Genomic DNA, 23842 nt, shown 5'->3' on the forward strand with positions numbered 1-23842 from the left:
TGTATTGTAGGGATTGCATAGATCTTCACTTCAGCTTTCACATCATATTGTTTCATATGATAGGACAACTCAGATTATTCATTCAATGAAATTTTAATTGGGAAAAAAACAGGAAAGGGACAGAAAGACACAGAAGGCTTCAAAGCAAACCATGACAACATGAGTGCTCCATTTTTGTCTCTCTGTTTAACTTTTGAATATCTCACATCGCTTGAATACTCTTGGGCATTTATGCACCTTGTTATTCTGATGACAGAACATCAATTGTATATGCCTATCTTACTCGCTTATCTGTTTCTTGCAGATGAGAGTTATTTCAGATCGACAGATTGAGACGTGGTGTTGCAGATTAAAATCACCTCGGCGGCAAAGAAGAAAAATGTTTGAAGAGTCGCACAATTTAAGCATTTTGTGGATTGCAACAAGAGGGAAAACAATGGAGCAGAAGAAAAACAGCAAAAACATCACACAGACAGCTGAGGCCTGTGCATCTACAATTATACTGTACCTCCTTAGTTTAACATGATCTTAAAACACACTTGTTATAAAGCCAGCAACAAAGGCTTCCTTTAATTCCGTTAAGTGTTTATTTTTGTTAGCTTATTTGTTTTCTCCCACATTTGTATCACTTTGATTAGCATATGTTGTTCTGATTTCATGTTAATATGGGGAGGCTTGTATCTGCTTAAGCCATAATGAAAAAGAGGATGACAAACAACTGAGACAAAACATATATTTAGATAAATGGCACTACTCAGACTTTTGCACATATTAATATTCTGCATGTAGATTTTCTCACATTACAGTATTAGCAGAACAAGTATTTTTAATCTAAAAGTAAAAAAAAAATGACTGCATGACAAAGTCAGAACAGACAGTGCTGAAGTATTTCATTGCGAGCGGATTAGTTTCTGGTGACATCTTCCAAACTAAATTGCACCCACTCGACAGAATCAAACAGCAAGAATACTTAATGGGTAGATAAGCACAGAAAATTAGACAGCCGTAAGAAAGAATCAAAACGCTTCAAATGACATTTAGACTGTTTAAACTGACTAAAGCTCAGTGGGCCAACTTTCATATTGGATAATAATTGTGTGGTTTGCTCTCACAAGTGAAATATAATATTTATCCAAAATGGGGGATTTTGCACTAACAACAGTTTAAATCAAAGCGCCCTCCTCAGACCCTTCCCAGCATGCGGGCGATCCACCAGTTGCACGGCATGACGATATGACAGATGACCCTCCCTCCTTGGTAGTAATACGGCCACTGGTTGAAGCCTCCCAGGGGCTCGTGGTAGCGCTGGCAGTAGCGGTAACCACGGCGACAGTGCTGGCAGCAGAAGCCCTCGTCGTCCAGACGGTTATCCAGCTCGATTCCCACATCTCTCTGCAGAGGACACAGGGTTACAATCACACACATGATGACAAATGCCAGTCCACTCCCAAAGGCAAGGGCAAGAGAAGAAGAAGAAGAAGAGGAGGGGATGGTGGGAATATATGAGCGCGCTTCGCTTGTAGGTCAGCAGAATATATGTAAAAACCAAACAAGAGGGAAAAGATCAGAATTGATGTCTGTGAAAATGCAAAGTTGTGCCATGCTTGATGACTGTGACAAAGAGATCAAGATAGCAGGGGAGAGTGAGCGAGCTTGATTTAAGCTGCAGGAGCATAAAACATGATATAATACCCTTGACCTTTCTATTATACCAGAGGTAGCACGACTTCACAACGCCCCGTCTCTGAATCCAGCATTCACAGCCGCTCTATCAGCGCTATCTTCAATCAAAGAGACTCTTACGCTGCTAGTTACCAGTATAATTACACTATTTCTTTCATCTCTGACCTCTTCACTCCCTCGACCGAGGACCACACTCTGCTCCAAAATGGCTGCCCCTCCTCCAATAGAGCATTCAAATTAGAGCTCCCCACGTCTTGGCGCCCTCCCCCTGACCTTGACTTTAAGTGCATGGCACATTCCTAAAGCAATTAGCAGAGTAATGATCGCCTAACAAGGATTCTTTCATTTGCTCTTGCTGGCTGCCTCTGAATTTATAGAGGAGCCAAATGAAACCCAAACGAAAGGTAAATTGGGTAGAATTAATGGCCCTTGGATTTTTCCATTGTGCCGGTTGGTTCATGCCCCCGTAGACTCGTGGGGGCTGAGTGCCATGCCTTTGATCAAGAGCAACTCCAAATGGGGTTCGGAGAAGTGCCACTTAACTCACCGCGCAAGTTGAGGCAGCAACTGCCCTCAGTATGCATTTGACCACATTTCAATCTCTTTTAGTAAATGAATCCGCAGAGACAATCCGGCGCTGTCTCGTTAAACTGCTTGGATCCAGGAGTCGATGACTTCTCATTCAGAACAAAACTAGCATAATTCTTTGCAAGTGCTTGCAGTGACTCAGCTTCGTGCAATAGGGCTGAACAAAACACATCCACTGTTGGGAAAAGAAAATGTGTGGGAATTGTTTAAGAGGACAGGACCCGCAGGAGCAACTCCCTTCAGTCTTCAGCTACATTAAGTGTGGGAATTAGGAGTTTACTTTATTCTACTCTGCAAGACAGTGGACGGTCAATCCGAGTGGTTTTTCATGCATTTGATTGGTTTATTTTCTTTAGCAACTATCAAAACATAGCAATAAATTCAACATCAGCATGATCCAAAAAGTACACTATATGCATTTAATGTAAGCTGTGATAAATTGAGTGAAATTACACACTCGTGAGACATCCTAAAAACACATAGAAGGGCGTGACAAATTATATCTAGGATAGCTGGGTTTGATTTATTAGCATGACAAGTGCAGGTAGGCTTTTAATGATTTATTGTATCAAGCAAGTTTCAGGTCATCAGCTTCCAGGCAACAATCTGTTATGGAAACAACACGAAAGCTGTCAATGGACCAACGATAATCTTATCTGCTCCTCGCAGCCCAAACTGGGGGGGTTACAAAATCTAGAGCTCCGGCTCGGAAAATGAATGAAATATTTCATTCAAATTATGCCGCGTTTATCAAAGCAAACAGCCAATGGGCATCATCGTAGCTTAAAGACAATTAATCAGAGCTATCCTTTTAAAACGGAGGGTACATATTAATCACTCTGGCTTTGAGTTGCCAGCTCTTGTGGGATGCTGCGGTGATAAGAATGGTTCACCTTGGGAAATCTGAGGCAGTCACTCAAAAACAAGCAGCATTAATGAAGAGTAAAAGCCATTACCCCCGTGCTGCATCTGATTTCATCACACACTCGGGCTCACGTATACAAATGCAAACACACACACCGAGGCACCTCTGTGCATAATACGGGGCGCTGGATATGAATGAGCCTGCAAAGTAGGAAACAGCGTCAGTCTTTCAAAAAAAAAATGTAATGAATCAAAGCACGACTCCTCTAATCTGTACACTTGTTGGTGTTATTTCACACACACTGATCACCGCTCTTCATGAGCTTGAAGCGTGTGTCTGGATGTGGCTTTAAATCTCATGGCTGAGCTCGTCACATTCTTCCTGGGATCAAAACAGCAGAGATAACATTTCTTTGTCAGACCCTGCTTTGTATTCCAAAGGGTTTTGTATGTAGAAGCACAGGACAGTGCAACGTATAAAAATGCTTCACCGCTTGTCCCTGATCTCAGATTCTCATCTCACTGTGCTCTACAGTGAGGTGGAATGACAGTGAAATTGGATGTAATTGAATACAGACATAGTCAAGTATTTCAGTAAACACTACTGGTTTTCAGGGACGATAATGGGCTTTAGCTTCAGTGTAAAGATTTCTCAGGCGCAAAGAGGTCCTACATTCACAGATTTGAATTATTTGATCTATTTGCACCTCTGTTCAGAAGGAATAGCCATCCATTCACAATCCTTGATGTGAATTCAACACATTACAAACACAGGCAGAAACACCCATGAAACATGTTTACACGTGTATGTTTGTGAGGTCAACTCTTATTGGAAGCCATTTCTTACTTTATGGGTCAAGGACTGTGATACCATCGCCTCAGCCTTGTCAGACGGCAGTTATTCACTTTGAAATGTCCAGGGCCACCTCTGAGGGACAATACAGTCTGACATGGCAGCCGTGGCAAAGGTCAGCTTCATATATCTGTCAACATATGCCACAAGGACTCAAACGCTTATTCTGCTTAAGAAACCTGAACTGCGGGGAGACTTGGCTCTGAAATCCAAAAGCAGAAAAAAGTGAACGCATTGTATTTTGTGTGAGTATGATAGATGAAAGGGTGTGGGGTAGAACAAGTGTGAGCAGGAGACTGTGTTTGTGTGTGTGCTTGGTGGTTTCCTGACTGTGTGGACATTTACATGAGTTCTGGTGAACACTTTTATCCACAGCCACAAGGTTTGGCTAGCACATGTGGCATCCCACCGGTATGAGCGAGGGTTCAGACTCCCAATTACAGACTGCTGCCTGCCCTTTGCTTGGCCACAAAGGCCTTTGTTATCGCCGGACCCACAAACAGAGCCTGGATGTGCTGCTGGAAAGGATTGCACTGGTATGCATTACTCAGCTGATAGTGCCAGAACATTTCAAAAGGAAAGCAGAGTTTTTCATCCCCTGGTATGTTTTAATTGCATAGCACTGCATCTCCTGCCGCAGACGATGAAGGGGAAGACAGGGAAGGCTGGGGGGGGGGGGGGGGAATTGAGCGGGAAGTGTTTCTGGGACAGCCTGATAAATGTCAACTTTATAGGACGTCTCACTTCTCTGCGTGTCTCTCACCGTTTCTCACAGCTCAGAGAAGGATACAGAGCCGACTTATTCTCCTTGAATTTAGATTCAGTGGCTATTCACCTGTAAATGCTGAATGTGAGTGTGTATCTTTGCACCTGTATATGTCCCTGATATCTTTAGTGTTTAACTGCAATTCTCTGGTGTGAGTATGAGTGCATCATTCCTTTGTAATATACTGCTTTAAATGATTTCCCCTCAGCGTCAGGGATGATTAAACATTCTCTATTGAGATGCAGCACGCCAAAATATGTCACTTGGCCTTTCCAGACATTTTATACGCTTTGACAATTAAAGCGGTATTAATAAATGTACTTTATCTGTGGAGCAATGAGTGACCTTGAGAGTGCTTCTTTGTAGTGCCTCGGCAAGAAGGAAGTGAGAAGATGAGCTAACGGTTGCTGTAAGGCACAAGTTTCTGCCTTTGAAAGCCTGGATATTCCTCTCAATTAACGGAGAGACATTAAGGGAGTCTTCAATGAACTGGCCTTACTTAAACAGATATATAGAGCAATTGCCGTGCCCTCTGGTGCACAAAGTCAGTTTTAACATCAATTAGTGAGCGATTTATATGCAGAAAGAGTCGAGGCAGAGCTGATTGAAGTGACTCTACTGTATCTCATGGTCCCGGCACAGAGGCACACTCACATAGTCGTTCACGGCAGGGTGGTCCAGGACGTCACGGGCGAAGCGCTGACCTGTGACCTCTGCGTCAGGTGCGTCCTCATTTCCCATCGCAGCATCTGCCAGACACGTATGAAGAGAGGAGATGTTTATGTGCTTGCAACAGTTTTCCTACTGTTTTTGAAGTAAAGCTCTTAGATTAAATGTTGGCTCGTGCACTCTATTTTCCCAGTGGCTTGACATTCAGAAGAAAAACGCTGGAACTCATTCAAAGCTTTTTCATGCTTCTGTCTAACAATGTTTTGTTGTTGCTGTTGTGATACTAACACACACATCACAAATCAATTTCCCCGGATCCTAATTAGTAAAGCCTTCAAATCCTTTTGAGGAACAAAAAAAACTAATCTCCAGATGACCATCAACAGCGAGGGAATTTCACTATGGACATTTTGTTAAGCACAGTTTTGAGGCAGTTGTATTTTACTTTTCAAAGTGTTTTCATTTTCTATATCATATTCTTTTCTTAAAATCATTAGATTGTTAAAGTTACTTTGAATATGTTGTATACTGCACACACTACAATCTTGTTCATCTTACAGGTATCTTTTATTTAAAGTCTTACCTCCTTAAAGGATTCGACAAGCTCTGCCATTGTGGTGTTTTCCATCTGTTCAATAGAATTTGACTGTTTTTTATATGCTTTGTGCAATGCGGTACATTTTTTTCAAAAGAAGGGAACCCTTATTCTTCCTTCTCTTAAGATGTATTCATCTATCATTAATTTTGCTACAAAGAAATATACAAAATCCAATGTGTGACAACAAAATGGAAATTCAATGATTGAAAAATACAGAAGAATAGAAAAAGATACAAAAAGGGTCTGCCAAGGTGCTAAGGTTTTACAAAACTATTTATTGGACACTGTGGACATACTGACTATGCCTCATATTGTCAATTATTTCGGCTTTTCTTTGATGAATAATAGATAAAAAACATTTGCAAAATATTTAAATGTGTTCTTTTACTCTTTGGTTGATAGGTCTCCTTGAATCTAAATTATTTATATTGTACCGCTCTCTTAGTATATAAAGTGAATATTATATACAGTATAGCAGTTGAATATGTGTTGCCCCCCACCACTCTGCAGTAACTAGACATAAAAGAAGCTCAACAAGTGCCAACATATTTTGTTTGTTCAGAAATAATACTTTTGGACATTTTTTAAAGCTATGTGAGTTAAGCTTATAGTCTTAAATGATACCTCCAAGTTTAGATTTTGGACACCCTGTCAATATGAACTCCATTGATATCATGACTTCACCTTACATTTTTTCTTCAAAAATCTTCAAAAGACTGATGAAATAAATGAGTTGCTACTCAGATCAGTCCATCTGGTTGAAATGATACAGAGATGCAAACAAAAAGGTATCACGTATATTTTATACATTCTACAGAACAAAATATAATATAATCATCATACAGACCCCTCAAAGTCAGATCCACTTACACTTACGCTACAATATTAAAATGCTGCTTACACAATGATATATTGAAATATTAAAACACTCTGAAAGTGATTGTCCTGCATAATGATTGTGTTTAAGTTTTGAAACTTTGGTTCATGTATTAGTCTCCTAACATCTCTTTATTCTAATTCATCGATTTTGACTTATAATGGACTATTTCCCACTCTTTAATGGATAATTTTGCTTTAATTTTGGGAAGGCCACCAGCAAAAGAAAGCAATATTGTAAAACCTACTCTTGCTTTAGGTTAAGGATCTGTGAGATTCTTCCAACACTGACCATCGCTCTTATAGCTTTCTGTGAACATACAGAAGCCCAGGCATCCAGCCTGGGCTTCTGTATGTTCACAGAAAGCCCTAAGGACCCCCAGATGGTCTGTGGGGATGCCCTGCAGCGAAAGTGTTCATCGCCTGCATTTCGAGGCAGTGATGGCCCTTGCTCTCACCGCTCAGAGGGGAGGGATGGATCCAGTGGATGGGCAGTTCCTGGCAAATCTCCCAGATCTTGGAGCCCAAGAGGAAGGCCGGGTTAACGATGGGCTCCTCGGCTGGAACCCACACTTGGGAGTCTTCCACCTTCATATCCATGGCCTCTGTCTCATCCACCTGCGAGAGAAAACACACACACACACACACACACACACACACACACACACACACACACACACACACACACACACACACACACACACACACACACACACACACACACACACACACACACACACACACACACACACACACACACACACACACACACACACACACACACACACACACACACACACACACACTATTGCATGTCAGAGCCTGTTAAAATGTCGAGGCCCCACACAAAATACATTTCTGCATTTGCACTCTCCCTCCCTTGAGCCTCGCAGCAGCTCCGGCCTCGTCGTTTTTATCTATCACCTTTCTGTCCGCTGAGAGGGCGGCAGCTTCTTGACTCCTGCCTCCCCCTCGCCCTGACTCCCTCCTCTTTCTCTCCCTCGCCCTGTTCTCGAGCCTGCGGCACGCTCTCTCTATACATCATTGAAATTCACAGACAGTGATGATTTGACTTTTAAATGACTTTAGAAGTGGTCTTCATTACTCTGAGTGTGGCTGCAATATCGTTTAATGTGACAGACACAATAAAGCTTTGCATTTTCCTCCCCCATCCCCCCTTCACTCCCCCCCTCTTCCACAATGCTTCGCTTGGCACCCGGCGCTATCAGAGGGCTTAATTTGTTGATACTGTAGTTCATGAGCTGTAAAGTAAACTATTATTGCTTAATGATAGGGACTATGTCAGTGATGTCTAATAGAGACGTATGAAGGGGATTTGCTAATGCTCTGCCCTAACGGTGCAGATATTTATTTTCTTCATGTATATGTAAATACACACACAAACAAACCGCTCTTCCCATTCCCTTGTTAATTAGCAACCCAGAACAGAAAAACAGTTCACTTGACAAATGTTTTTACAAGGTGATTTTCTCCCAGTCTAAAGCTTAATTGCACATTAGTTAAGCTTGACGTAGAATCCTGAGGCTGTAGAGGAGCACAATCATTTATATTGGGTCGTGTCCCCTCCCTCATTTTCACTCCTGTCACTCCAGCTTGATTTACATTTTCGCTTTCTATGCCGCTTGTGTTTGTCATGGAGCGACACAGTTGTGACCCGCAGAGAGGGGGGGGAAAAGACTCGAGCACATTCCTTTAGATTGTGTTTGGGCATGAGGAGTGTTTAGCCCAAGCTTTTGACACACTTTCCTCCACTTTCAGGCTCCGACCAGTAAACTAATGACGACTCAGAGGACGGGTGTAGCCGGGTTGGGTCGGCACGCAGACGGGGGGGGGGGGGGGGGGGGCCTGGCAATGAGCTGTTGCACTCACTGTTGCTGTGGTTTGCAGAAATTAAAATCCAACTCTCAGAACACAACAGCCCTCTCTAATTGGACCTCTTAACCACTGAAGCCAAGTGAGTCTTCTCTGGAAATAAATGGAGGTCACGACACGGGGCTCACAACATGACTTTGACTTCACAGTTGAAAAACGACTTCCAATAAGTTGCAGGAGAGGGCCTGGGGGAAGTGGTAAAGGTCAGCATTTTAGCATGGGGCTGGGATTTCTAAATGCAAGTTGACAAGCACAAAGACAACATGATTACAGCCTTCCAGTTTATACACACTTTTGAAAGGTTTTTCCCTTTTCATATTGACAAATGCTATATTATTAGGACACAAGCTACTTTTTTAAACTATTGGACCTTGGGAATTATGGTAATTTGTTATTTGTGACCTGCTCCTGCTGGTGCATGTTTGCTCTCCGCCCACAATGCACAACTTAATTATACACAAGTTGCGCTAGAGTTAATGAATTTAACCTCTCCTGCCACTGTGCCCAAATGGAGGGGGGGGGGGGGACACTGTCTAGATGATATACTGTTTCAAGGGGTGCTGTGTTTGCCATTTCAACATAATTTTTCCTATGACTACCAAGAGCTTTCATATACTGTAGAAAACACAGGCAGGTGGTTTCATTATTCAGAGTTTGTGGGGAATTTAAGTCAACACTTAAGCAAAAAAGAGTGCTGGCATTTGCTAAAAGGGAATGCTTATTTTCTTTAGCCTTTTACTTGAATTTTGTTAATCTGTGTTCTTTTTTCTTTGAGTTTAACGTTGGTTCACTTTGACATGCAAATAACAGTCTGACAGCGCTGACCTTTAAAGGAACAGACTGAGTGGGAGTACAAAACTAAGGAAGCTGTAGTTTTGTATCCGTTTGTCCTTGTCCAGTTATATGTAACCTTTCTCTGAGGCGTGGCAAACCAGAGGAAACAGTCAAGCCAATCCAGCACAAGGGGCGGTCTGCAAATTCAGGTTGTGGGCGGGGAGAGAGAGAGCCTGTTAATCCATTTCTGGTGTTGCAGCCACTTCCTACATGGCTTTGGTCACATTTGCAGCCAATTTGGTAGTCAGGGGAGGCATTCATTCACTCAGCTTCCAACCAGCAGACGCAGCAGACAGTTTGAATAGAAGACCAAGCAGGAAACAACACTCTTTCCACTGGCAAGAAGATCACTGGTTCAGGAGAATCAACACAGTCTGCACAGAGGTAAAGACTCACCCTCTCTCAGACCACACAGGACACTGAAAGCCTGCCTTGAGAGAAAGGCTACATGCCAAAAACAACGTCTCAAATGTCTTTGTTAAGGGACACTTTATGTTTTACGTTAACTGCAGAGCGTCCAATTAATATTGAAGCCTACCTTTGTCATGGCTTGCCACAGAGAAGCAAAGTCCCCAGCAAAAGAGCCATGGTCAATAGATCATTTTCAGACTGTAGTTGATTGCACAAATACATTTTTTGAGGGCTGACCTACATTAGCAAGCTTGTTAGCTTGGATAGAATATAGTTCTACAAGTTAGCGAGCATGTTAGCAATTCATTGTCTGGAATTGAATGGGTTGTTGTTTTTTTTGGTTAGATCTTAAAAAGGCTAGTGGACAAATGTCTTCATGCAAAACACTAGTTTGCCCTTACTGAGCCTTTATTGAGTGTGTCCCCAACTACAGGAACTGAACTGTTTTTTTTTATTTTGTTCCAAAATAGTCCCACTGGTATTGCTGTTACGAATCAATCTTACATTTTCATGCAGACAGATATGAGAAAAAGCAAACCGTAGGACCTTGCAGGACTTTCAAATCCTCTGCTGTTTTTCTGTTTGCAGTTGCTGTCTGAGTGGGAGGTTTTGGGATGCTGGGTGAGCTTTGGTCATCCATATTAAGTGGATGTTTAATGGAGCAAGCAGCATCAGTTGACAATGTTGAGGGGTGTGAGGGAGGTGGATGGCGATTTCTGTGTCAGACTGGAGAAACTGGAATGAAGCTCAGGGATTACTCCCTCAGACGTTTCATAGAGGAGGCAAATTGAAAAGGGAGGAAAAAATCCTGGCAAACAATTCATGTTTGTCACCTGGTTCTCCCTCGCAGGGGCTGAATTTCCTTATCAGCAGCTTGCAGTTTTCCCGCAATTTTTCCCATTGTTTTTCACCTCGGCACTAAAGCCTGCCACGGCTGCTCTGAGCCATCTTTCCTAAAGCCTGTGGCTGGGTTAAGCTAGGAACCATTACTGCTTGGCTATAACCCCTGTGAGCTGGGTTTTTCCCACCTAAAGGGAAAACTTGTGCTGCTCTTCTCAGGGGTCGCACGTGGGAGGATGTTCAAGGAGGACGGATCAGGGGTCGCTGTCTAATGTGATAACAGAGCTTGGTGAGGTCAGGCTAAAGTCACTGTTTATTACCTAAATATGATATTTAGTATATTTCTCTTGTTCAATATAGGGTTTGACATAAATAAAACATACCTTCTTCATTTCCACTGTTGTGTCTATGAAATGATGTGCAGTTTATTTATCTTCAATATAGGCCATATAAATCCAGTGAAGTGTGTTGTTTACCTCATGTATTCATTAGTGTTGCAGATCATTGGTATTGCTATTATTTATTAATAAGTGAGGTTTAGAGATGCTGGTAAACAGATTCATTTTACCTTTGTAGAGAGCTTGGTTTTCAGTCTTTACGCTAAGCTCACCGGCTTTTGACTGTAGTTTAAGATTCACCGCACAGATACAAGATCCTCAATATCAAGGTCATCTGACCCAAAAGTCCTTTTGAGAATTCCACATTAAAAGAATATTGCTTTGCAACAGCCAACATTTAAAAGACAAAGATCAAACATATAAACATATATAATGTGAAATACCTCTGATTTCTCTGCCATAACTCTCCTGTCATTCAAGATCCACTCCCTCCCTCCTACCTGCAGTAACTCCTTTTCCGCCATTTCCATCACCTGACCATCCCCTCCCACCTGATCACATGTTCCCCATTTAACTTATTAGTATTGCAGAAAAGATATTGGCTTATTTCCATTGTTTTTTTTTTCTTTCTGGCTGGATTGATGATACTCTGCCATCACCTTGTTCACCTTTTCTGCCGGTTAATTTATTCAGCTCAACACTCAAATTTGCAGTTTTTTCTAAATAATTACAAAGTTGTTTTCCTGCAATATTTTTATTTTTTCAAAACAAAATCTGCTTCTTGCAACTGAATAATTAGAAAAACATTGTTTTTATTGCCTAAGCCTGACAATACAGGATTTGGCATGCAAATCCTAATCTCCAGTATCAAAGTCCTTCACTTTGTACGCCCACAATCCACCTTAACCTTCTCCCTCAAACTAGCATGCGGCACAGACACTCAAATATTGCCTATGAATAAAATCCAGGCAGCAATTATGTATTCCCCACTCAATACAACACATTAGTAGTATGTAAGCGTAGTTTCAAGGAGAGAGGGTATCTTCTGGGCTACCTAGTTATCACTTCTTGGTCTATTTAAGGCTCCTTACTAATTGCACTTTAATGTCATCTCATACGGCAACACTGTGTAAGACTATTCATAGAGATTGATCAGAACACCCTTATGTAAACCACAGCATAAAAACACTTGAACACTATTGTATTGAACATGGTGTTTAATAATTAGTTTACTCATGTACGTCAAAGTCAGGTCTGTCTTAGCTGGTAAAACCCCACTTTCCTGGCCTTCAATTATGCAATTTGGAGCTGTGAATTAAGCCCATTATGCTTCACAGCGCACAAAAAAAAACCCGAAATGGCACGGACATATGGTGCTGCCTGGGCAATTAGTATTTGTAAGCATGGATCAGACATTATAAAGATAAGAGGAAAAACATAGCAAAACACTGTTTGGTCTTCGGTGTAACAGCTTGTATTCTTAAAGTTAAAGACTGAGGCTGGGCTGACAATTGCCTTATTCTGTTTTTAAAGTGAAGCAGTGAGCGAGGAGCGTCAGATATTTGCCAGCTACTTCTTCCCAGCTACAATGTGAAATGTAAATGAGAGCATGCAAGCAGTAGAGACATTTGAGAGAGGGGTTTTCTCTTTGAACACACAGCCCACTGAGTGTATTGCACTGTGACACTGAAAACATTTGAGAATTTGATTGATTGAATTTCCTCCATCCCTTTTTTGCTGAAGTTCACAACGATAAGAACCAAAATAATCACTCTGTACTTGGAGAGGGAGCGTCGTCAATATTACAAAGTAACCGTCTTTTAAAAAATACTTTTTTAATGGCTTACCTCTCACCCAGACCTCTACTGCACCCTCCCCCCTTTAGGCTATTTGGATAGAGCTTTTGGAAGAGATGATTAAACATTTATTTTGGCTCAAGATTGACAGCAAACACCATTTGATGTGAACCACAAAGATGCCTTGGGTTTGTGGGCAGCTCTCTGACGGTTTCACAGCACCACAGACCACAGTTTACTCTTCTGTGAGGAGGGTGGGGGAGATAGGATAAGGTGGACAGACGGAGGATTTGTGTGGTGCTCCTCACAGAGCTCTACTCCTGTTATCTCCCTACAATATGCATGACAGCCTCTGTTGCACTACAGAGAGTCTGACAGTACAAACAGAAAAGGCAGGAGGCATACCAGTAGCTCCGTGTCTCCGGCCTCCACCTCTGCCACTGTGGGTAGTTTCTTGGTTTGGGTCCTGATGTAGCACCTCTGATGTTCAGCAAACCGGATCCCAGTGATTCCCTTTGAAAAAAAGGAAAGGAAAGGATACTCAGAAATTCAGATATATGTATCATTAATTAGCTTTCTGTGATGTGGATATCCCATAAGCACTGGGGCAACCGTTTTAAAATGCTCCTCTTTCCACTGATTATCAAAGCTCTTAAAAAAGTCAAAGCAGTTACAACCTAATGAGTGAGAAGAGGTGTGTTTTGATCTTTTTCCTTTTTCTTTTAGCACAGTATGAAATTGACGACTGCCTGGCCTTTGCAACACAGCTCTTGCTTTCAGGCTGAATTTAAGTAAAAAGGCGGGGCTGTTCCTCCGAGGATGAATAGTAGTTCGTGGCATATATGTGGCAGTATATATATCGCACAGGAGAGCAAAGTGACATTGTTGAGAATGAAGTGTTTTCTACAGAGAGCGCCCCCATTGAATTAGTCAGTCATAGGTCCCTGTCACTCTCTTAATCTGTGCAGTCAAGTGTGGAGTCGCTCTCTTCAGCTCCACTGATGATCCTCCACCATGTGGACTGTGGCTCTATTCACTCTGACACACAGAGCCTCACAGAGCCTCAAAAGGCAAGAAAGATCTGTTAATTCTCTCCCGCTGCCATTCTGTGTTAATCTAAGATATTCAGCCGGAATAACTCTGAAAGATTCTCAGTATCTTAGATTGTATCCAATTTATTTTCTGCAGAGTGGAGCTGCTCATTCAGCACACTGTATTAGAACAGACGGCAGGATCTACATCTGCCACGGCTGCTTTAGAATTGTATCAACTGAAAATTGTATGAGCCGTACCATGAAAATGGACTTGATTCAATCTAAATTTAATTACAGTAACACAGTGATTGCTTTGACATCTCCTTTGAATCGGTTAACTTGACCATGTGGGTGCTTTTTCTACATATTCTGTGGTTCTGTCACTCTGAAAACCAGATACCAGCCGCACATGATATGATACAAAGTGATGGCTGTCATAATCTACCGCGTGTAATTTCTTCTGTGTGGGAAAAGGATGGAGCAATAATGGTCTCCAGCACAAAAGCATGATGTTTATGCCAGGCTTTATTGTGATGAGTCTCTGTTTAATTTGAGGCTTCTGTGTTGGTGAGCTGCAGCAGAAGAGGAGAGGGCAATGTTGTGATGAGATACAGTGATTACTGGGGTTGGTCATTCAGAAAATGAAGACAGACACATTAACACACAGATGAGAAATGGACAAATTATGTAATTTAAACACACAATGATAAAATATACAATTGGAGCATCCATGTGCAAGATGCTAATCTATTCATGATGAAGATGGAGAACATGTTCCTGCATGCATCGTTCAGCTCCTGTGAAGGAAGAAGTCAAGTAGTGTCAGCAGGTATTACTGTGGTAGGGGACATAATCAACACAAGGGGACATTTCCTACTCTTTAAAATATTGTTTTTGTGTGCTTTAAAACACAAAAAAAGAATTATTTCACTTTAAATGTAAATAACTGAAAAGGAAATGTGTAATTTCTTGCCTGTTTCTGCTTATAACTGTAGTTTTGGCTTCATAAATCTTTGCCTAAATCACTGGTCAATGAATGTTTGTAACACTGCCCTTTCTGGACATCAGTGTGGAGCTTCATAATCTGTAGGCTGTTCTCCACACCCTCAGTAGTTTTTTTTGCATGATCCTTTTCAACATTTTTGACCAGATGAAACGCTGAAGGGCTTTTGTTTAGCTCCAGTACGATTTGAAATGCAGTGAACAGCTGCAGAAAGAAAAGGTTCACTTTTAAAAACTTTTTTTATTTCCCTCTGACATTCAAATCCTCATGGCTAAAGATGATATGAAAGGCAGCACAAATGGTTACAGACTACACCTGCAGAAGCATTTTATTTGAAGGGAAGGATTTGTGACAAAGAATTTGTATAATAAGTCTAGTTGATAGAATTCATTTAGAAAAGCTTTGATGGAGGTTGCCTATTTAGTATAGCCAACATTTTATTCTTTTTGCATGTTTCCTTCTAACAGTTGTTTTATCAGCCATGTACAAGGCTTCTACTCTACAGTATGTGACTTTTAAATAGTTATAGGATACACTGTTTGGCTTTGTTGTTTTATTGCTTCCTAGTTGATTTTGCTAGTGTTTGGGTTAGTTGGCCATTTTTAGCTTGCTTCCAGTTAGCCTGCGGGTTCTCTTTTACGGTATATACTGTTTTTTTGTTAGCTTTCTCCTTTTACCTTGACCTGCATGCTAGGTATTTTATGAGCTAGCTATCTTTTATTGGCGTGCTATTTTTTTGTGGTGGGCAACAACCACATTTTTCTTTTATGCTCAGTCAAAATTCATGACTTTTGGTTGTGGACTTTTTTGAAGAACAGGCTTGTTAAGATTATGTGAGACTCCAAAGACAACTGTTAAATAGGTCTACTTTTAAAACTGTAATATTTTCTGCGTGTCAAGGTCTCTGCTTCAGTTGTGTTTTTCCTCTCTGTCCCTATTTGCAGCCTCATTCCAACTATTCATTGCCATTTCTCTACCTGTCCACCAGATGCCCTCAGACCCTCCTGTCTCAGTCACATGACTTCCTCACCAGCCCCTCCCTCATGTACTGTAGTAACCTCTCTCCTGCCACTCCCATCACCTCACCCTCCCCCCACGCACCTGCTCACCTGTTTCACATTTCTCTAATTAGTCTCAGGGTGTAAATAAACCCAACACCATTAGCACTTCTCCTCCCATTCTCTTAAGATATTTAATGGCTAAAAGGACATATTAAGAAAATTAAAAAAGGAAACTCAATCTGTTGAGAAATGAAACTTTGACATTAATATTATTTATTACAGATTGGCTGCAGTCACCAGCTGTTTCTTCCAACACCTGTGTTAATTTATGGATGCTGGTTCGAGCTTTGGGCGGGACACCATCTGAAGCTAAGAAACTAAAACGAGATGACTGACGACAGGTGAAGGATCCGCCTTAACTGAATCTGTTTAGCCGGCAATTTCTGTGCTGGGTGTCTGGTGGCTGCTATGTGTGTTTTGAAGCAGACAGATGCTGTAGCAGGCCTTGTGGCAAGCAAAAGAAAGAAAAGAAGAAATGCGAACAACACTTTCTGTGCTGAGTAACAATCTGTTTTGTAAAGATCTACATAAAAGCTAGCATTATGTGCAGTAAAGCAAAAAGGCAGGGGTCCTCTGGTTTACGGATTAGGTGTGACTCTCAAGCTGTCTGTAGGTGAAATAGTGAATATGATAGGGTTATCCTACATGTCTGTGGTATTATTAGCATCTGCAATGTATTCCTCTTGGCCTTTGTGAACTCTGAGCCCCCAGACCTCTGTGATCCCACTAAGGATGAGCAGGTTTACATATAAGATGCAACAGAGAGACAGAATATTAGAAACACCTGGTAATATAAGCGCAGGCCTCAAAGCACCCTCGTGCGCCAGCAGGAACACAGTTTATTTATATTGCACACTCCAACAAGGCATTTTTCTAGTACTTCACAGACATGGTGCATAAGAAACGCATGATCAAACAATATATAACATGAAATAGACAAAGAGAACGGTCTGTATCATAAGAAGAAACATCAATGGGGTGTAAAAAATAAACGTTATTATAAATAGCTTTTTTGATCCTATCTGTTGATGGTTTGCTTTCTCTACATGTTTAACATTAGATAGCCAGTTATAACTTGTGTGGTCTGTTAATGGGCGGACCTCTTGCGGCCTGCTGTTACGTTGCATTTTTTTAGGCATGTGATACCATGGTTTTTCATCCAGTGTTGGATTGTGTCAATAATTTATGTTCATGGGAGCCTTTTTATTAAACTATTTTAGTGGCATTGTTTCCTTACGTTTGTGTGTTTCAAGATATGTATCATTTGTTACATTCTTTATCTCCAATCCCTATCAATATATTTTTGGCATCACTGTTTATATCCTTTTGTGGCGAAATGTGTGAATTTGATCACTTTTCCATACTCCACCTATTCACACATGTGATGGCCATTGAACGGTTTTGAGCACCGTACAGCAGAAATATAAATTGGTGCCGATGTGTACTTCTTAAACCTCTTTAGCACACACAAGTCTGAAAACATTGATAATGTATCTGAAATAAAGAATTGGCCGGATCAAGTTGAGGTATGGTCATGGCCTTGAAGAACTTTGGTACACCAAATCGGATTTCTGTGCGTCCATTTGAATAATTCAACTAGACCCTTCGAGTAGCAACTGAGGGAAGTACAGCTCCAAAAAGTCATGTCATGGTGAATTAGTTTAACGTATGGAAAAAACAAACCCACATCTTCTTCTCTAACCATGACACAAACTTAGCTGAGGCTTAACCCAAAACGCCCCTGTGTCTCTAGCTACTGTTTTCTGATCTCATCATTGCTTCATGCAAATTGATAATGATTACATTAGTTTGTGCTGTAACACAAAGTAGTTTGTCATTTTATTGAGCAGAATTAGTTTAAGGTCAATTTTCCTGAATGTGCTTTTGTTCACTTGTCAAGAATATTTATTATGAGATTGTTTTACTCTAAGAATGTGATTCTCTCTTAGGATGTCTTTTCCATTTCTCCCCCGTTAAAATGACTTTGTATTGGCCTGAAACAATAGCGAGTGGATTTCGCCTGTGTGGTCCTCGGTCCTGGTGGTATAATCCCCTCATTTTCAATTCCTCACACAGCCCTCAGGCTTGATGGAGATTGTTTTAGAGGTGGTTTGTGTTGCTATATTCTAACATCCGCACACAAGCTACCAGTTAGTACAACCTATTGTTTCTGTGTAGGTTTCCTTCCCCTTAAAAAAAAAAATCTCTAAGGTTTTGAATTACCCTGCTCACTCGCTTGTTTCTTAGTCTTTCATGGTGAAGCACTGAATCAAACAAATCTCTGCGGGGAATGTGCTTCACTAACAGGAAGTGGAACAAGCAACAGGCATATGTGTTTATCCATGTGTGGGTAAGTAGGACACACACACACACACACACACACACACACACACACACACACACACACACACACACACAAACACTATAGAACCATTTTTACATTCACAAAGACCATTGTTAAAAAAGCAATAACTCAATGTATGTTTTTTCTTTGAGATGAGTTCAGCCGTCTGAACAAACATTTCACAGTAATAATGATGCAACTGCGGATATTCCTTAACCAGTCAAACAGTACGCTGCCTTTTCAGAGGGGCGTCACGTGCAACCTCCTGCACACTTGAGAGGACTTAGGAATGAAAAGTAAGGTAAGGAGGTCTTCTGAAGACAAATGTGCAGTACGAAAAGGTGTGAGAAACAAATAGAGATGGGCTTTTAATGTGTTTGTCTCTGCAGTGCAAAGAAGTATACTTTATAAAATGATCAGGAAGAAGTCTTTTTGCACTTTTTTCCTGTGCTGCTGTGTGCACTCGAACACATAATCTCTAGGAGTACAAGCTGTGATTTAGCAGGCATATTTCATCATGCATTTCTGATCCCTGTGTACACCGCACAGTGGAGTATCATTTCCATTATTTTGTTTCTCAGATTTTTCAAAGGTTTGTCACACCTGTTTCCAATAAGCATCACAGAAGAGCAGAACATATTGTTGAAAAAGAAAACATGATTTTTAAAAAATGTTCACCGCCTCTTTGAAAAGTTCAGGATGCGAACATCATAATCCGTCCTACTCTCAAGAAAAGAAACAATAACAGCATCAGGTTTTTAACAGGGTTTTAACAACTTTCTCGGCTTTGTTAAACCTTACATTTTTGAAGTCGTGCACCTCGAGTACTTCCTCGCTGCCGTTTCCCATTCTGAAGATCTCAATGCGCTGACCCGGGTCAATCTCCATCACACCGTCTCTCTCCAGGCCATCCACCACTGCCTTGTAGTGGTGGTCGTACACCTGCAATGACACAAAGAAAGCCTTCTGTGACTGGGCAGCATTTGTCATTGGATATATCATAGTTTTGTACCAAAGAATAGTAAAAGGTCAGAGAAAGCATAACAAGATGGCCACTTTCTTTGACTTCCACTCAAAATGTCACAATTGTTTATCATTTACCTACTCTGCAGAGAAGTATAAAGATAGCCTTTCTATATCTCAGATTTGTATCTGCGACCAGTCGGTTTTTAGGTCGGTGGAAACACAAAAATGTTCCCACCCTTTGGCAGCTAACAAATTTGGCCTTGGAGGCTGACATTTGGCATGAAGGTCAAATATGTGGGTGTGAAGGTTTGTGTTGTGTCTTCATGGTTGCAGTTAAGCGATTCACGCTTGTTTTTAGATTTTAAATGGCTCTGGTTTTAACAGCCGTTTCCATGGTTGGACGAACTATCAATTTACAAAGACTTTAAGACACATTCAAGTGAAACAAATACAGTCATTTGCAGTCATTTCCTTTTTGTCCCTCTGTTTGGTACTTGTATGCGTGAGTTTATCGGAAGTATAAAAAGCTTTAGGCAGCGTCCACACGGCGGCGTGCGTTGAAGCTTGCCGGTGAGCTTGTCTGAAACTCGACCAACAACCAATCACATGAATCTCCCTGTCACGATCTGTCTGTGTTGTGTTTTGTCTTGTCTAGATCTGTCTTTGGTTTTCTGTCTGCGTTGTGTTTTGTCTTGTTTAGATCTGTCTTTGGTTTTCTGTCTGCGTTGTGTTTTGTCTTGTTTAGATCTGTGTGTGTTCCCTCCTACCTGTTCCCTCCTATCTGTTTTATTGATTGTGTTCACCTGGTGCCCCTGTGTTTTCTCCTCCCTCCTCACCTGTCTCTTGTTTCCTGGATTAGTCCTGTGTCTATTTAAGTTCTGTTTTTTCTGTCTGTCATTGTTGGTTCGTCATTTGTCTGTGACTGTGTTCACCGGGGAGTGTTCTGTTTATCTGTGTATCCTTGAAATAAAGGTATTTTCAATGTTATCTGCATTTGGGTCCTGCTTGATTCGCTCACCCGTAACACTCCCGCCCCGGACACACAAGCACATGATTTGATTGGCTGACGATTCCGCCGAAGCTTCAAAAGTTGAACGTTGCTCAACTTTTGAAGCGAGCAACGCTCCCACAATGCAGTTCGGCAAAGCGTGACGTCACCCCATTCAAAGTGAATGGGCAGAAGCGTTGAAGCTTCAACGCACGCTGCCGTTTGGACGGCCCTCTTGTGCACGTCAATGGTCTGCAAAGGCTTAAATACCAAAGTTCCCTGAAACGCCTCCATTTTTATTTCTGGATCATAGTGACGTCACTATGTAACATTCGCATTTTCCATTGGCTAGCGCTCCAACACATTGTACGTGATAGGCTAAGGGGCGGGACATCTCTTAGAGGTTGAATAATCACAACAGAGCCGGTCAGCTAACCAATCAGAGCAGACTGGGCTCTGGTTTCAGACAGAGGGTGAAAAGAGGTGCTGCAGCACAGGCAGTATGAGAAAAAGTAAAGAGCTTTTTGAGCATTAAAGCATCTAAACATTTCTCAGTAGAGGCACACAATAGAAATGTCAACCTTGAAATGAGCATAATGTCCTCTAGAATCAAAACACTGAGCTCAAGGTGCTAAAAGGTCTGCAGGGCTGCGGTTACTGTCGAGTTGGTTTGTTACTTTTGTGTTTGTCCCTATGAAAGCCCTCTTAACACCACAAATAGTCATCTCAAATATTGATTATACCAGCTTTGAAGTATTGAAGGCTGGATATTTCCTTTAACCCACCATAATAGCCAATTATAAAAGCAACATCCATCATCGGAAATATCACAGCCACTCCAGTGTTGACAGGGTAACTTGGAAATATTGTTTCTCTAATACAAGATCTAACTGACATCCAAACTGCGGCATTCAGAAACTCACATCAGTCACTTGTGCAATTAAAATATTTGTGTTGACAAGCTGTAGAGTTAAATAGAATAAAGTATTGATTGAAGGAGCCTCAAGTAAGTAAAATAGAGACCTTTGGAATCCTTTACAGTTTCTTCTCTCCACTGTTGCCTTGAAGCGGTGTTGTTTATCTCGACTGCTTGCTTATGTACTGTTCTTGGACAAGCATGGATGGTTCTTAAAATTCCCTGTCTGAAAAATGATTCATGCCCACCAGCTGAAAAAATGCTATTAATATTTATGTGAGGGTTGTGTTATGATGAGAAATATATTGCTGAGTTCATCTTCATCTGTCTCAGTGGCAAATCAGAGCCTCGCCAATGAGACGCATGATTAATGAATACACTCGGATGGGAGTCCATCAGGATTTATATCCCTCATCAGAAACATCTGAATGTACTCTAACACTCTAACACATAATTAGCTTTACACTCTTCCACATGTTCTTTTGTCTTTTCTTGCTTATACGCAGTATCCAAGACCTTTTGAATACACTGCAGCATATACATAAATTACTTTTCTTCTTTGTAGTCGGAGAACAGAGTTATAATGTTCAAATGGGATATCATTCTTAATAGAAGACCACTGTTAGAATGGCACAAGCCTATAAATCTCCATTAACACGGGTCGGAGTAGCCTTGGCTCCAAAGAGAGGTAGAACTTAAAATCGTCAGGAGAAGCCAAATTAAGATGGGCTTGAAATGTAAGTGTCAATTGAGCAGTTATGGATAAAATTGGGGCTATTAAACAGTCTGAAAGTCTGTGTGGTGAATTAAAGTTCTATTTGAGCATTTCTTTTATATTAACATAAAGGTGGAATGGGGGAATAGATTCTGGAGACTTATTGATTTATACTAAAACAGTGAATTACATTTTCAGCAGGCTATCACTTTTGATGAAAATCCAACGGTGAGAATCTCCCCACTGCACCAAGTTGAAATAGATAATAATGTATTACAACAGTTTGACTTCAGCTGGTTCAATATCCAAAGCTGCTGCTGTGCACCATAATTGGCATTCTGAAAATAGAAATGAATAGCCCGTGTTTGGCCTCCTGCGATACTTATAGGAGCTTCAGTACATTGGGAAGCTTGCGGCGTGATTTATGCTGCAATAAGGGGAAGATTTAAAAACAAACACAACATTTTGCCTCGCTGTAATAATGATGATTGTTATAAATTTGTTTTTGTGCTGACTCATTATTTGCATCCCAAGTTTATGTTTGACAAATACGCAATGGGAGATTTAAATAGGGCTAGTTTCACAAAATGTACTTATCTTGTACCTTCTCTAAATAGCAATTCACAGAAACTGTCACTTGGCCTAAACCTAAAAAATAATAGTGTGAAAGTAAATTAGCCTTCCAAATGACACTGAACTGGCAAATAAAAAGGCCAGCACAAAGGAGAAGCTACACTCTCTATATTAAGACTTTGCAAGGCCAATATATTGAAAGTAACTTTAATAACAATACAGTTGAAACTCTGAAACCGCTGTGACATTTAAGCTGCAGCGGGCCAGAATGTATTTGAAAACACACCATGCATGAAGTCTGACCAGAAGATCCTGAATAAAAGTCCACGAGTCGGCTCAATTAGACTTACGTTAAGGAATTGACCACTTAAAGAAAATGGTTTACAGTTAAGTTTGTAACAAACTTATATATGGTTGCACTTTATACCTGATTGGATATGATTGGAGGTTAAGCTTAGTAATTTGTTCACAGCTGCACTTTCCTGATTTCTATGACCACAAAGCAAGCTCCATTCACAGACTGGATCATGCTGTGGAAATCACTAAAGTAGTGGTCTTGAGTTTTATCTACATAGATAATAAGTAATCTGCATATGTTGTGCCTTACCAGTCATTAAGCTTTAAAACATCGCACCTGCTAAAGATTGGATTTATTTCCTAAAATCATTATTTTAATATATTCTATTTTGCGTTCTTGATGTATACAAACAAAGATAACACAACATTTGATGGAGCGAGATCATTTGAAGTCAGTTTTTGATACCTGTTTATTTTTCATTGCCAACACTTGTTTAAATTAAAGGTTTCCTTTTATCAGTTAAGACTCTTGTGTACTGCTAATATTCTAGCAAAATATGTTTTGGCCTCATGGGGGCATTGCAACGATCTATAAGCCCAGCATGATCATTACTGCCCGTTATAAAGTTGCTGGGAAAGGTTTTAGGAAACATTTTAGGCATATTGCAGATATGGAAACATATTTATTTGAAATGTGCATGATTGTTTTTAAACACCTGATTGTTAGTCAAATATTCACGTTTCTCCACAAACGTCTCATGAAATATCTGACTCTTTAGCCGCTTGATGTCTAATAAGTTTCACCAGCTAGTTACTGGCGTCAGCTGTTCTGTTTTCTCAGCGGGTTTTAGAGCTATGTTTTCTAAAATCAGCTTGAAAAATGCAAAGAAATATCCATAGAGCCGACGTGAGCTGGAAGTCAATTAATAATTATAT

The 23842-nt window shown here is 40.8% G+C and overlaps 1 protein-coding gene and 1 long non-coding RNA gene across 2 annotated transcripts in view; one reads left to right on the forward strand and one right to left on the reverse strand.

Annotated features, from left to right (window-relative positions):
* Window positions 1-74: 74 nt before the first annotated feature.
* The window catches only part of tnmd (tenomodulin), a 54970-nt gene continuing 31202 nt past the window's right edge, over window positions 75-23842 (reverse strand). The window contains exons 3-7 of the mRNA XM_079670526.1: window positions 19253-19393; window positions 13415-13522; window positions 7356-7515; window positions 5409-5503; window positions 75-1392 (exon numbers count right to left, since the gene is read on the reverse strand). Of these exons, the coding sequence (XP_079526652.1) occupies window positions 1183-1392; window positions 5409-5503; window positions 7356-7515; window positions 13415-13522; window positions 19253-19393 (714 nt within the window). The 3' untranslated portion in view covers window positions 75-1182. The remainder of the gene's footprint in view (window positions 1393-5408; window positions 5504-7355; window positions 7516-13414; window positions 13523-19252; window positions 19394-23842) is intronic.
* Window positions 9696-17330, forward strand: LOC307032510. Its single transcript, XR_013806286.1, has 2 exons — window positions 9696-10008; window positions 16330-17330. It is a non-coding gene; the product is annotated as an uncharacterized lncRNA (long non-coding RNA).

Source organism: Notothenia rossii, assembly GCF_949606895.1.
Source record: "Notothenia rossii genome assembly, chromosome: 3".
Classification (NCBI taxonomy): Eukaryota; Metazoa; Chordata; class Actinopteri; order Perciformes; family Nototheniidae; genus Notothenia; species Notothenia rossii.